This window comes from Zosterops lateralis (assembly GCF_965231275.1).
Source record: "Zosterops lateralis genome assembly, chromosome: 5".
Lineage (NCBI taxonomy): Eukaryota > Metazoa > Chordata > Aves > Passeriformes > Zosteropidae > Zosterops > Zosterops lateralis.
In genome coordinates, this window is record NC_139766.1 from 24459314 (window position 1) to 24472487 (window position 13174).

At 34.8% G+C, this 13174-nt stretch overlaps 1 protein-coding gene across 6 annotated transcripts in view; it reads right to left on the bottom strand.

Moving 5' to 3' along the window:
* ATP8A1 (ATPase phospholipid transporting 8A1) overlaps positions 1–13174 on the bottom strand; it is a 96718-nt gene that overhangs the window by 73736 nt on the left and 9808 nt on the right. For 3 of the 6 annotated variants that reach the window (XM_083861739.1, XM_083861737.1, XM_083861740.1), the window contains exons 4-7: positions 11253–11351; positions 8186–8231; positions 4986–5026; positions 4035–4108 (exon numbers count right to left, since the gene is read on the bottom strand). In XM_083861739.1, the coding sequence (XP_083717865.1) occupies positions 4035–4108; positions 4986–5026; positions 8186–8231; positions 11253–11351 (260 nt within the window). Of the gene's footprint in view, positions 1–1401; positions 1476–4034; positions 4109–4985; positions 5027–8185; positions 8232–11252; positions 11352–13174 lie in introns of those variants that run through there. The other 3 variants (XM_083861738.1, XM_083861741.1, XM_083861742.1) reach the window with 3 other exon arrangements.

Consider the following 13174-nt stretch of genomic DNA (forward strand, 5'->3'; position numbering starts at 1 on the left):
ATTTGTAGTGCTTACTAGTGCAGGCAGCAAGAGTTTAAGATACAAACGTTTCCTTGCAAAAGGTTTTCTTACAGAAGAAGTCTAAATCATGGATAACATAATACAGTTTTTGAAATATATCCTCCTTCTGCCATTTCAAAAGCTTTTTTATAAATTAGAAGCTTTAAGTTCACGCAGAATATTGCTACTTGAATGCATCATCTATTTGACAAACACCAAGAAATTTCTAAATTACACCAGTCAGCTCCCATTTTCTGGGTGTGAGGACAGAACCCCTACTGTTTTAAGACAGAAAGAAGACAGAAAGAAGTTTTGATTCTGAAAAGGATCAAATAAGTAGTAAAAACTCCTTAACACTTAGAAGAATAAAAGTTTACTCTCTACACCACTTTAATGCTTCTAGTGTTTTCCTTCCTTCCAGCACGTAATTCAAACATCAATTATTTAAAAAACTTCCTTTATTAATGTGATAGTGGCTACAGATAAGTGACTTAATTTTAGATAACTTACAGGATAACATAAAGTATGTTATTTTAACACCATTTTTTTAAGTACAACCATTGAAATGTGAAAATTTATCATATGGTACATTCAAGTTACTGAATGAGTTTGTTCTTGGCAAACTTCCTTAAAAATATAAGTAACTTTTATTTAGTCTGCTTGGATGGAACCACCTGTGTAAGACACTTTCACAATTCTAACATTTTTATTAGTTAACAATAAAAACAAAACAATATTTTTGTAAAGCACTTCAAAAACAAACTAAGGCAGCAAAGACATTTCAAGTGAGACACATGCTTAATTGCAGTAACTGTAGCAGATTACAGTGACCTCCAAAGTAAGTTAGATCAAGGCAGGCCCATTGATTGGTTAGGGAAAAAACAAAGTGTGTTAAGAGTGCAGACAATAGCATAAAGCTGACATGTCTAAGGAACATGCATTTTGTCACAATACACAACAACGCTGCTTTTGCCACCACATGCAGCAGAGATTGTGCAACATCCAAGTTTGTGCAGAGGGTCCTCTACCAGTCCTACCAATGTTAAACTATATTCTTTGCTGAAAATAGCAAGTTGGCAGAAACATGTATATTCCTCTTAAACATATATTTAACCTGGTGTTTAACTGGGTTTATTCAACGACAACTTGTTTGATAAAATTTTATGGGGTAGTGTAAAAACCAAAAAGAGTGCAACAATTTTAACTTCTTGAAGTGTTATTGTGTATTTTCACTTTAATGATCTGTACTTGATAAAAGAACCCTTTCTAATTTTATAAATATGCAGGTTTTGTTGGAGAAAGGTGAATAGCAAAGTGAAGATTATCAACATGGCAGTGCTATTCATATTTGGTATATGAGGACCCACATACACATATCCTGTGCAACTACTTTATTCTAACCTTGATGACAGACTGATGAGATCAGCTGGGAGATGTTCCCCATTGGTCACTTTCACTACTTCCCCTACTGCCACCTACACATCCCAGTTTGAAATGATTAGAACAGAAAAATAAGTGACAGGGAAAAAAAAAAACCCAACAAACAAAACAAAACAAAACAAATGAACAAAGACAAAAAGACAGAGTTTGAAATTATTATTCAAACAATACATGTTAATTAAAATGTCTGATGACAATTTTTTCAAAATCTATTTTAATCAGGTCAGAAAGAAAAGAGCTAGAACACTTTCATTTTTACTCAAGTGGTTTATTTTACTGTTAGGCACAAACTCTAAGCTGCAGAACACACTGACACTATATGTAAACATAAAACAGTGTTACGCTTATTTCTCAACTGACCAAGTTTCTAGCCACTCCATACATCAATTAAAAAAATTAAAGCCACAACAACATATTTTCCAACTTTTCTGAAGAGCCAGGTAAGAAGTACCTTTTCTATGTAGACATGCTGAAAATTATTTTGTATTTTTTCCCAGTTTTGTAAATTTCAGTGTACACTGAACTAGCAAGAACCATATAGAATTAAATTTCAGAGGTTTGTGTCCTTCACTGTAAGAGATTATAGTTTTCTAAAATAATTAAGATCCTCTTGTTCTCCAGAAACTTCTATTGCTGGTAAAAAGAATGTATTATTAGTATTATTAGTTTAAATTAAAATCAGACCCACAGACTCGCATTACTCTTGGAACCTAAAATGTAACTGGGCATCAATAAAGACCTGAAAGCAAAATTGAAGACAGTCTTCCTGAAGAAACATGGCCATATGAAGATGAGAGATGGAGGAGAGCAACCTGCCAGTATGCAGGCACAATTAGAGGTCATGAAGTAGTACAGGCTTCTCTCCTGGAAGAAAGGCTAAACCAGGATCCTAGTAATATAACTAGGGAAGAAGTTTCAGCTGCAAGAAATGTCTGAAATGGGCCTAGAAAAGCAATTGTGATTCAAAGAGTCCCCATTGCAAACTGGATCCTGGAAGAAAAGCCAACAGGAAAATTCAATGTGAGCAATGGTCATAGTTGGACACACATAGTGTGTTCTAATAAGGGCACTAAAGAGGAGTTAAACAAAGTGAAAACAGTCCTGACCAAGTCCAGCAGTAACTAACTATTATTTTCACTGTCAACTCATGATACAAGATTCCTTCAGGAGTACAAGGATTGCAAAGTAGGCTTTTCAGGCAGTTGGTATTTTCCTGTGTAAACCACAACTGTGATGCAAGTGTCCTCCAATTTTGAAAGAGCAAAACTGTCAAGACACCTAGGAATAGACTCAAATTTAGGGGATTACTCAAGAAAATTATGAAGAAGCTGCTCTGAGAGGATGTAATCTCTTCAACCTGCAAGACACTATGGTTAGCATGACAGAAGCTATTATCAGGCTAATAGAAAAAGTGTCCTTACTGCATGGTGTACTGCCTGCAAAGATCTTGGTGGAGAATTTATAAATGCTTCTTAGAGTACAAAAGTAAAAGGTTTACAGAGGACACTCAACACAAGCTAAGTTACGATTTACATTAGCACTGAAGACAGACTGTGGGGGAAATTTACAGTATTTTCTGGGAACTACTTTATGCTTGATAATAATTTATTAGAAGTGTTTTAGGAACAGCTACACTTAATTTTGATCATTTCCATTGATAATGGAAGACAGAGAAACAATGTACAACTCTATACCACAGTCTATCAACAGAAATGCATAGGATCCTAACTTTATTAATTGAAAGCATGAGTAGATTAATTAACTTCAGTGGGATCATTGAGGGTTTGTACCTAAATCATAGTCATACACATAATGCTTCTGCTTGTGCCAGAAAAAAAATTACAATACATTAACATTTAGATAATATCCATTAAAAATGATTCTTAGAATATGTTGTCTGTTGACCTGATCAAATAGATGTTGAAAAATGTGCATCTCCCACTTAAGATGTGGATTTCTTAAATAAAACTGTCCAAGGAAATGATGATAAACAACCTCTGATTGTCCATGTAAAAAGAGTCACAGCATGACATGCTAGAAATTAAGTCTTGCTTTCAACTGATGAAATTATTCACAATATATATATTAGATAATAAAGTGAGTGTTCAGACAGTTCTAATTTGATGATTCACATCTCATGTTCACTTTTTCCCTGATTCGATTATCAAAATGGAGACTTTACAATTTAAAAACCATTTCTGTTCCCTGTAATATATCCATTTTGATTTACTTATGGATGAAATTTGTTGGCTACATATCAAAAAAGCCAACATGGTTAAATATGGCAGTTGAGGTCCAATTTTTGGACAGAGAACCAGCCTTTTTTTGTATTATATCCAACAACAAAATTGACATACTACATTTTTTTTACAGGTAAATTAAATGACAGCGAAATTTCAAAGCTGCAATTGTCACAGTTTTTTTTTAAAAAGCATTGCCTTAAATGATAAATGACCAAATGAACACAAGACTACACTTCAGAACAGAAGCACTTTTGTTTATTCTTTATTTCCTTGGAGCAATCACAAATAAATAAATAAATGCAGGGTAGAGAAACCAGCCTCTACACTATAAGCATCAGTGGGCATCTCTACCTTGATGAGAGCAGTACAGTGTCAGCAGGTATATACTCTTTGCCTTTTATTATAACTATATCTCCAACATCTACCTGAAAGAAAACTGGGAATTGGTTAATGGTCTCAAACAAAATGTATTATACCCTTGTTTTAAGCACAGTAAATATCTACCTGCTGAATTTGCTAGCAAGACTTAGAAACTCACACACTTAGAGAAGTTAGATTGTACAACAGGAGTTCTGTCAAAAGTTATTGGAATTCTTTGGAAATCTAATCTTTTATAAGCCTAATTAGCCAAATAAGCCTAATCTTTAATAGCCTTCTCAGTTCTTTTATTTTGCTGGTTTTGCAAAATACTTTACTGAAAGACTGAACTTGAGTTAAAGAAGAAATTAATCTCACCTAAGACCACGGTTTTGTTGCATCACACTATATTCTTGCTTCTTCAAAGACAGAGGCCAATTTCATCCGAAACTTGCCTCCAAATTAAAGTGGGTCAAATTTTCTACAAGTTTTCAGGTATAGAAACCATTAAAACTAAGTGACTAGATGGTACCATTTAGTTCTGGAAAGATACCTTTAGGAGTTCCTTCCTAACCCTGCATCAAAGTCTTTAAATTCTCATGATTTAAGCCAATGAAGTTCAACAAATACAAAGTAACTAATTTCCATAAAGAAGTTTCTGCCTTGGCAAACCACATTATACTAATGAAGTGAGTAATTTTGCCACAGCCATCATTTTATTCATCTTATTTCCACTGAACTTAACCAGTTTGGACTCATGCCATCAAAACTGACTTGACTTTAAAGCACATTTTGAGAGACAAATATCAATAAAGAAAACATAAAGTACAAGAGATTACATTTTCCATAATACCAGTTATTTTTTATCATTAACAGTTACAGGGAGAAATAAAACAAATATTAGATATGAATTATGTTCCAAAAATGACCAATAAAGACACACACCTTTTCCCAGTGGACAATCTCCCATGCACCATTTCGTAGTACTAAAAAAAAGAGAAAAAAATAAAGAATTTTCCAGTCATACAAGCTAACTGCAATATACAGGTATGTACTAGATTCCTTATGAAAAGCCATACAGACACATCTCATTTACATAATATTTTAGAACATGCCTTGTGTTCATGAATTCAGATCAAGCATTTCAATATACAGCATGTATTCTTTATAACAGTTTTTGTACCATTGAATCATATTACAAAGTCAATTAGAATATTTTACAGGCCTTGAGAATCAAATAAATCTGATACAGATTTTTATCATAACATGTTTTCCAAAATACATCAGTAATTGGAATAAAAAGTTCCAAAAGTAAAAAGTTTTGAAATTATTGGGGGGGGGCAAGAGGAATATATTCAATACTCATTAAAAGTGCCAGGAGGCTCACTAGAGTTTATCTATTTTGTTGTTATTGTCATATCAGAGAACTTTAGGATCACTAAAGTCACGCCCTCCACAAATATACTGAAAATACCCCGTGCTATTTAGAGTAGTATTTAGAATAGGTTTTTCCCTGGTAGTCTAAACTAATATTGTAACCACATTCCACTATTCTAGTTTTTAAGTGTTACTATTATGATACAAAAAACATGCCTTGTTGCCAGTTAATTGCCAAGAGTTTATGTTCAGAGAATAATAAAAGGTAACATTTTTTTAGCCTCAGTTACTGAAAATGTATTTGCAAAAAGAAAAAGGAACATATTGCTACGTATCAATACTCTGATAATTTTAAGAGACTGTTCCCTTTCACTGGGTTTTCCAGCTCTGAAACTGTTAGGAAGCTTAAATTCCCAATCAGGACCAAGTTCTTACGCAAGAGCGTGCTGACTTCAAAAAAGTGGATCAAAATCTGGGACTACATATGGCCTTTACATTTAAGTCTTCCTGGAGGTTCTGTCCAGACTGACTTCCCTTCTTGTATATCTCAATGATATCTGCAATCATTACTTAACCTGCTTAGTAATTCCTTCTGCTTAGTAAGTCTTTCCCTTCCTTACCCCAAATTTATTATTGTTTATATGCTCAGGGCAATGGTAGATGGGGCAGTCTCCCTTTCTGACAGTAAGCAAGGTATTTTAATGACTGCCTCACCAACCAGCTGATCATTATACAAAATCTATTTTGACAAATCATTTCCCTCCAGTAGTAAAACTACAGATTCAGTGTGATGACTGGTTGTAACACTGTCCTAAGGAACCCAAGACATTTGGAACTTGTGCTGCCAACTACCTATTTCCACCCCCTTGTGTCAGCAACACAGCTTATAATACAGCAATACTGATTTGTGGGGCCATGGCACCAATCAGATGAAAGTACTGACAGGAATTAAAAATATACCTTTCAGCAATCCAGACAACTAAGTTTCCCAAGTAGCTGCAGTATAATAACTGCCTCTGGAGTAGTGCAGGTCTGAAATATGTCACCAGATGTAGCCAGGGGCTCTGTAAGAAGGGGCTTCTGGCTGCAGAGGGCAGGTTCTGTCCTGCCGTCACCCCATGCCAAGGCACGTGCCCTCACTGCTTTAGGCATGCTGCCTCCAGGGCTTGCTGGATCCTTTGATGAGCCAGTTTAATCCACCCCATGGAAGGACACTATCATTTTTTCTTTCTGGATTTGTTTCTGGTTGCTTTAACTGGTTAAAATCAACTCACAATCAGATGAAACAGACTCAGGAAAACATGCTGAGCGACCTGAAATCTCAAGAATACTTTAACTCTAGCTTGATCTGGTAAGCTTTTAAGGCCAGTTACCACACACTAACATTCAATTAAATCTATTTTCTTACGAGAACAAAGAAAGAAGTAGTGTTGCTATACACCTGTTATGATGGTTAGAGAACTTGTACCATAAAGCCTTCTGCAGCCTGACTTTTGCATTTGTATCTCCCACTTTCAGCTGTCTCAACAACTAATTTTCAAAATTACATCTGCAGAAGGCTACTTCACCACAGTACAGAAATGCAGATTTCATCCTGTCAGGACGTCTGATGGTGTCCTGCTGTGTCATACATGTATGCAGCCTGAGGCAACAAAAATCATCCCCAGTGCAGCCTAATATATCCAAATCCTTTGCAAAAGGTTTTTTTATAGCAACCTTTAGAAAGTTAACAACAAATTGAGATACACACTGTCATTAAGGAACAGAGAGTTGAATGGGGACCCATATACACAATCTACACATGCACATCTTATTTCACTAACAATTTCATGTGTTTAAAAGGTGAAGCTGCATATACAACATACATATTACACAATTGTTTAACTGATGACTACATTTCTCCCTAAAAAATTTACAGTTATTTTTATTATATATTTAAAACAATTCCATGTAAGGTTTTTCTCTTGGTGATAGCTTTCATATCATATTTTCTGAAAATTCACATGATGACACTCATTCCTCCTCCTGTTTCTAAAAACAGGACTATTTCCATCAAAAGAGGTCCACCTCAGAACAAATAACACAAAAAGCTGAAGAGCAGCAAAGCGGGAACCTAAATTTTGACATCCTACCTGACAAGCATGTTTAGGATATACTAATATCTCACTCACTTTCTGAGCTAAAATAACACCATTTTTATACCAGTTTTCTTTATCAAAATCTATTAAACAAACCACATGCCAATGTTTTGGTTAGGGTACACTGACTAAGTATCTCATAATTTCTAATCAAACTGTTACATTGATTTAATTAAAAAACCCCAACAAATCATATCCAAAAGAGCTCCATTAGTCTTTATCCACAGTTTGAAGCAGCATAGGAAGATAGTTCTATTTTTTTGATGCTTCCTTCCTATTGCTGGCTGAAAAAATTTTATGTGTACTCAGAAATGCAGACTTTTAATTATAACATAGGCCCATTAATATATACAGGTGATTACAATCTTCTAACAGTGACAACATCAGCTATGCTAAATGAGTAAATGCACATGTTTCTTAAGAACCTCACAACCTTAATCTAGAACATATTCTATTTTGTGGGGCTAACATCACTGCAAATTATTATTTCAGCTGTTTACATTACACATTTTGAAGTAATCTGCACATGCAATTTCCCACTCAATTACATCAGAAGTTCAAATTGTACTACTACCATGTGCAAAAAATTCAACCCCTCCCCCTGAAAAAGGGTTAAAAAAAATTTCCTACCTTGAGTTTGTTTCTTGTTCACAGCATTATCAGCTTTATGCCTTTTCTAAATTAAAAATGCAGAGTGGTTACAGCTCTTATTTTATAAGATAAAGCTTCCATACTTCTAATAAAAATCCCATCTATTAGCCCCTCCCACTCATCTATTCAATAAACCATGTAAGAATTTAAACAGGATTATTAAGTACTCATATAGTTATGAACACCAGGAAAGTCACATCCAGTTCCAGGCTAATTGCAGTGTACTAAAATATCCTTTCATGTGAGCAATCTCTATCTGGACATGTTCCTTACATGAGGAACTGGTGCATTTCAAGACTGTAATTTTGCTCTTTCCTGGAATTGCAAGATGATTCTACCACAGCAAAGATCATGGAACAATTCTTCATCTAAGTGTCTGATACAGACACCTGAAGTCAGGCAATGACTGTGTCAACATAATGACTCCACTTCTACAAAGCTGCTTCCAGACTTCAACAATAGCAATAAACAGACAATCAATCATCAGCAAACCACCCCCCAAACAGATGATAACGTCCCTCAGTTTTAATACAGCTGTGAGACATCTTTTGACAGTAATCTTTTGATATAGCTATTAACAACCAGCATTTTCAAGGTATGACCAAGCTCAGATACAAAAAGCTTAGGAGAGTACTAGTTTAAACACACTATTTAGGACTCATGAACTCAGTTTTTCCTGAGCAGGAACATGTTTTAGAAAATTAATTTAAATAGAATTAAATGGTTTAGGTACACTTTTAAAACAGATGTTCAGAATTCATGCCTTCATGATGCAAACAAAATCAGAAGCAATCTTGTACAATGAAAGAAAATAGGTCAAGATATTTGAGTGATTTATTGCCAATAAAATGTTGATTTGACTCTGAGCTAGCAGCTCTCAAAAGGCTACCTTATAACTTTGCAAAATTGAAATATTATTTTTTACTAGATTTTAACAGATTACCAAGAGATTCTCCTTTCAAAAAGATGGATGACTGTATAGATAAATAACTTCTGATCAAAGGGAAAGCATAACTTGACTAAAGCAGATTTCTATTTGCCCACAGGGCGTATTTCCTCCATTTTGAAAAGGTTAATGTCCAGTCCTATCTGAGGAATGACAGGTGAAAATCATTTGAACCAGCTGACAATCTAACACTGCTTGTCACAAATCTTGCTAGCACATACAGAAAACACATTCTGTTCGTGAATAATATCTTCTGCTAACGTCCTTCTCTTCTTGGTACTTCATTCCAGAAAAAGAAACATTTGGTTCTTGAGCTAAAAGTATTATTTTGACAAGTGTATTTGTTGACATCAATACACAAGGTTCTCATCCAAAAACTTTAATATTAGATGAAGATTATAATTTGTGGGGTCCTAGATATTTCATTACGTAAAAAAACTGAGACATAATGAAAATTAATGGTTAAGGGAATACACTTGAATATTTTACTATGCAGAAGGTGGCCAGCTTTCTCAGCAAAAACCAGTACAGCTGTATTGATTTTAGGTATCTCTGTGGCATTTTGTAATGAGAACTTTATTTAGCTGGTACATGTAAAACCTGGTATATCTGATCCCTGTCTTTCTCCCATGCCACAATGCTCCCATGTACACTTCAAGTTAGAAATAAATAACAAAAGAAAAGTAACTGGATGAGCTAATTTTAAAAAGGACACTTTGTACAGTAGCAGAAGCCTCAGTTTTATATTTGCCTAGACACTGACAGATGGTGTAAGTCTGTAAGCATTAACAGCAGAATGGTTAAAAATATCTAAAAGAACATGAATTGATTTTATGGTTTTTTTTTTCAAAAGAGTTTTTGTTTATACAAAGAGAAAACAACAAAGGCATTTAAGGGGAAGTTGACTGTAAGGCAGCAAAAACTAGAAATGCCAAATAGAAGAAAAATATTTAATGGAAACCTCATGTGTCTTGCAGGACCACTTAACTCTGTGACCCAGGAGCTTCATAAACCTAGGAGTCTCTATCTTGCCTACCATCCATTGACAGAGGTAACAGGAGAAAACCAAGTTGGACTGTAACAATAAAGGCAGCATGTGAGCAACCACTCTCCATTCCAAACCTCCTCCAGCTCAACACTCTTCCTCTTGGTCATGTTTCTCCATATATGTTGTAATTCTGCTCAAACACAATAAATCTGATTTTCCCAGGCACCTTACTATTTGTGTGCAAGGAAAGACTACACTACCTGTAACCCCTTCCAAAACTCAAAGAGAAGAGCCCACAAACAGGAATACTACTCTAGTGGACAAGACATTCTGCTGTATCATGACATATCTAATGTCTTGTCCTTCTCATAACATAACTGCAGAACTAAAATAAAACAAAAGAAAATAAAGAAATTCTTAGCATCTAGAGTGATTTGGTAAATAATTAAGCTTAATTTAATTCCTTAGAAACAAAAGGTATCAATTAAAAGACTCAATTGTTTTAAGCAAGTTAGAGAGACAGGTTTCTATCATATGCTTTTAGTGAAGAGAGCGCAAGAAAGTACTCAGAAAACCCCAACATGTTTTGTATGAAGTGAAACAGAAACTGAAATGCCTTTCTCTCCCTCAAAATAAAATAAATCAGAATGAATGCTTCTGTGCTGACAATGTCACAGCTCTTTTAAAGTTTTCTTTCAATGCAAGAAGAAAGCAAAACAACCGCTACCACAGACAGTGACTGGAAAGAATGTAGGAAAGCCTGGCAAAGATGGAGGCACTGCATAACAAGGACTAATTCTATGGCTGTTCCTGGCCATCAGGAGTCAGCACATCACACTTAGCACCAGGAAAATACTAGCATTTAGGAAATGCTAACAGTAAATTGCACTAGACTGAAACAACAGGAAAAAACCAGAAAAGGCCTATTCCTCCTGTTGTCTAAAAAACCATGAAAAGTCACAACAGTGAAACTAACGATTATATATGTGACATTAGAAATAAAGAGATATAGCAAATATTTGGACTGGATTTGACAACTGGGAAACATTTTTGTAATACTATAAATTAAAAGTAGGATAGCTATCTACAAAATATTGCTATTAAATACTTACAATATCCTCTATTATCTCCTTCACTGCAGCTACGGCTAAAATAAATAAGAGAGGAACCAATGTTGTGTAGCGGCCTGTTGGTGATACATCTGGTATTTGCTATTAAAAAAAAAAAAAGAGAAAAAAATATTTTGCATTGCTGGTTGAAAACATTTTTAATACAAGAAACAGTACTTTAGACATGGTGTTATTTATTTCCAAGAGAGCCTTATAGTCTTCAATTCAAAAGCAGCTGATAAAATAAAGGAAGATTTCTATTTTAAGCAGTATAGTGTTCAATTGTACTATTTCCAGAGGTTTTAGTGTTTGCAGAATATTCACTTTCCTTTTCTGTGTAACAAATAGAATTAAAATACATATTTATAAAATATAACTAAACTTTTCAATTTAGATTTTTGTTAGAGTAGACACTAGTCCAAGGTATTTTTGCTTCTTTACAGTCTTAATCTTTCAAGAGATATTTTTAATCACACTAGATATTAAATGATAAATTTCAAATAGCTGCCAGACTATTGTAAAAATTGCCATTTTTGCTAACCAGGTATGGGCACAGAAGATGCAAGCAAACATGTATGTAAAGTAAATTGTGAGAAAATGCAGCTGCTTATGTGATGCACATGGATAGCTATCCATAATTATCTTTATACTGACAAGAGTTCTTAACGGCTAGACTGATAGCTGAAAGGATTGCTGCCTTAACAGACTTATTATGGGTAATGCAGTGTGATGACAATGAGAACTCTGCAAGAAAAGAGTACACTAACTAGTGGTGCCCCAAAGTGGTTAGAAGAGACCCTCAATTTATCATAAAATGTTTTGAGAAATAGCCAATGTTACTTATGAATTACATAAATTTCTTTTAGCTACCACCATACTGTTTTTCTGAAAGAGAACAGGATGTTTTAATATGCTTCTTGACACCAATATAGATCTATCTTCCAGGTTACTGTCGAAGTTTTCCAAGGAATTAAATGGAAATGAGGCTGAAAGGTACTGTTCAGCAAGTGACTATATGTTGGCTACAGAGGAAAGGGATCTATTACTTTTTCAGCTATTCCTATCTTTTCATTCCTTCCTACATGTATGTCCAAATTCCTATTCCAACTGCATCTTATTTTGCAGGCAAAATCTGAAAGCAAAAGGGTCACCAACCTATACTCCCATTCCCCTCTATTTCCTTCTCCTGGCAATGCAGTCTCACAGGTAGCCTGACACACTAGGGGACTTTAAAGTCTTAATGTTCCACTTGCTAACACTTCTGAAACCTCACATTCTCTCTAGCTTGAGGTACACAGCAGCACCACAGGGAACACTCCTGCACCACTGGATTAACCTGAGTTGCCAGATGGGGTTAGTAGGATGTTTATTTAGAAGCCACAGGCTTGCAGCCAGAAAATCTAATGAAACCCTGAACTTTTTCCTCCCTTAGAAAATAGTTGCAAGCTACTTATGCAGGTGCATCATAAAAAGCTGTCCCATGCACTTAAAGTAGAAGCAAAGACATTGGAGTAAGGACAGAGAAATAAACTTTGACTTGCAGAAACATTTGAAGGGAGGAAGAAAAAAGTACATATTGCAGTTTATGTGCCATTTTTCAGTAATTTTTGTTTGGTATGTCAATCCTTAACACAATTACCTCCTCGACAGTCAAATCAACACATTGTAAACAATGCATCTGAAATCATGCAGAAATTGTGTTTTTATCAAATATGTTTGAAATGTAGAACTAGTCAATGGTAATTACAACTGAAACTGAACGCAGTTCAATTTTTCATTTATCATCAGCTAATGCATTAAAAGAATAGTATACAAAAACTCCACAATGTTTTCAATTTGAACTATCACAAAACTAAAATTCAGATGGGCAGAATATTATGAACTTCAAAAAAGTATCAGTAAGCTTGGTCAGGGATTTCACTTTA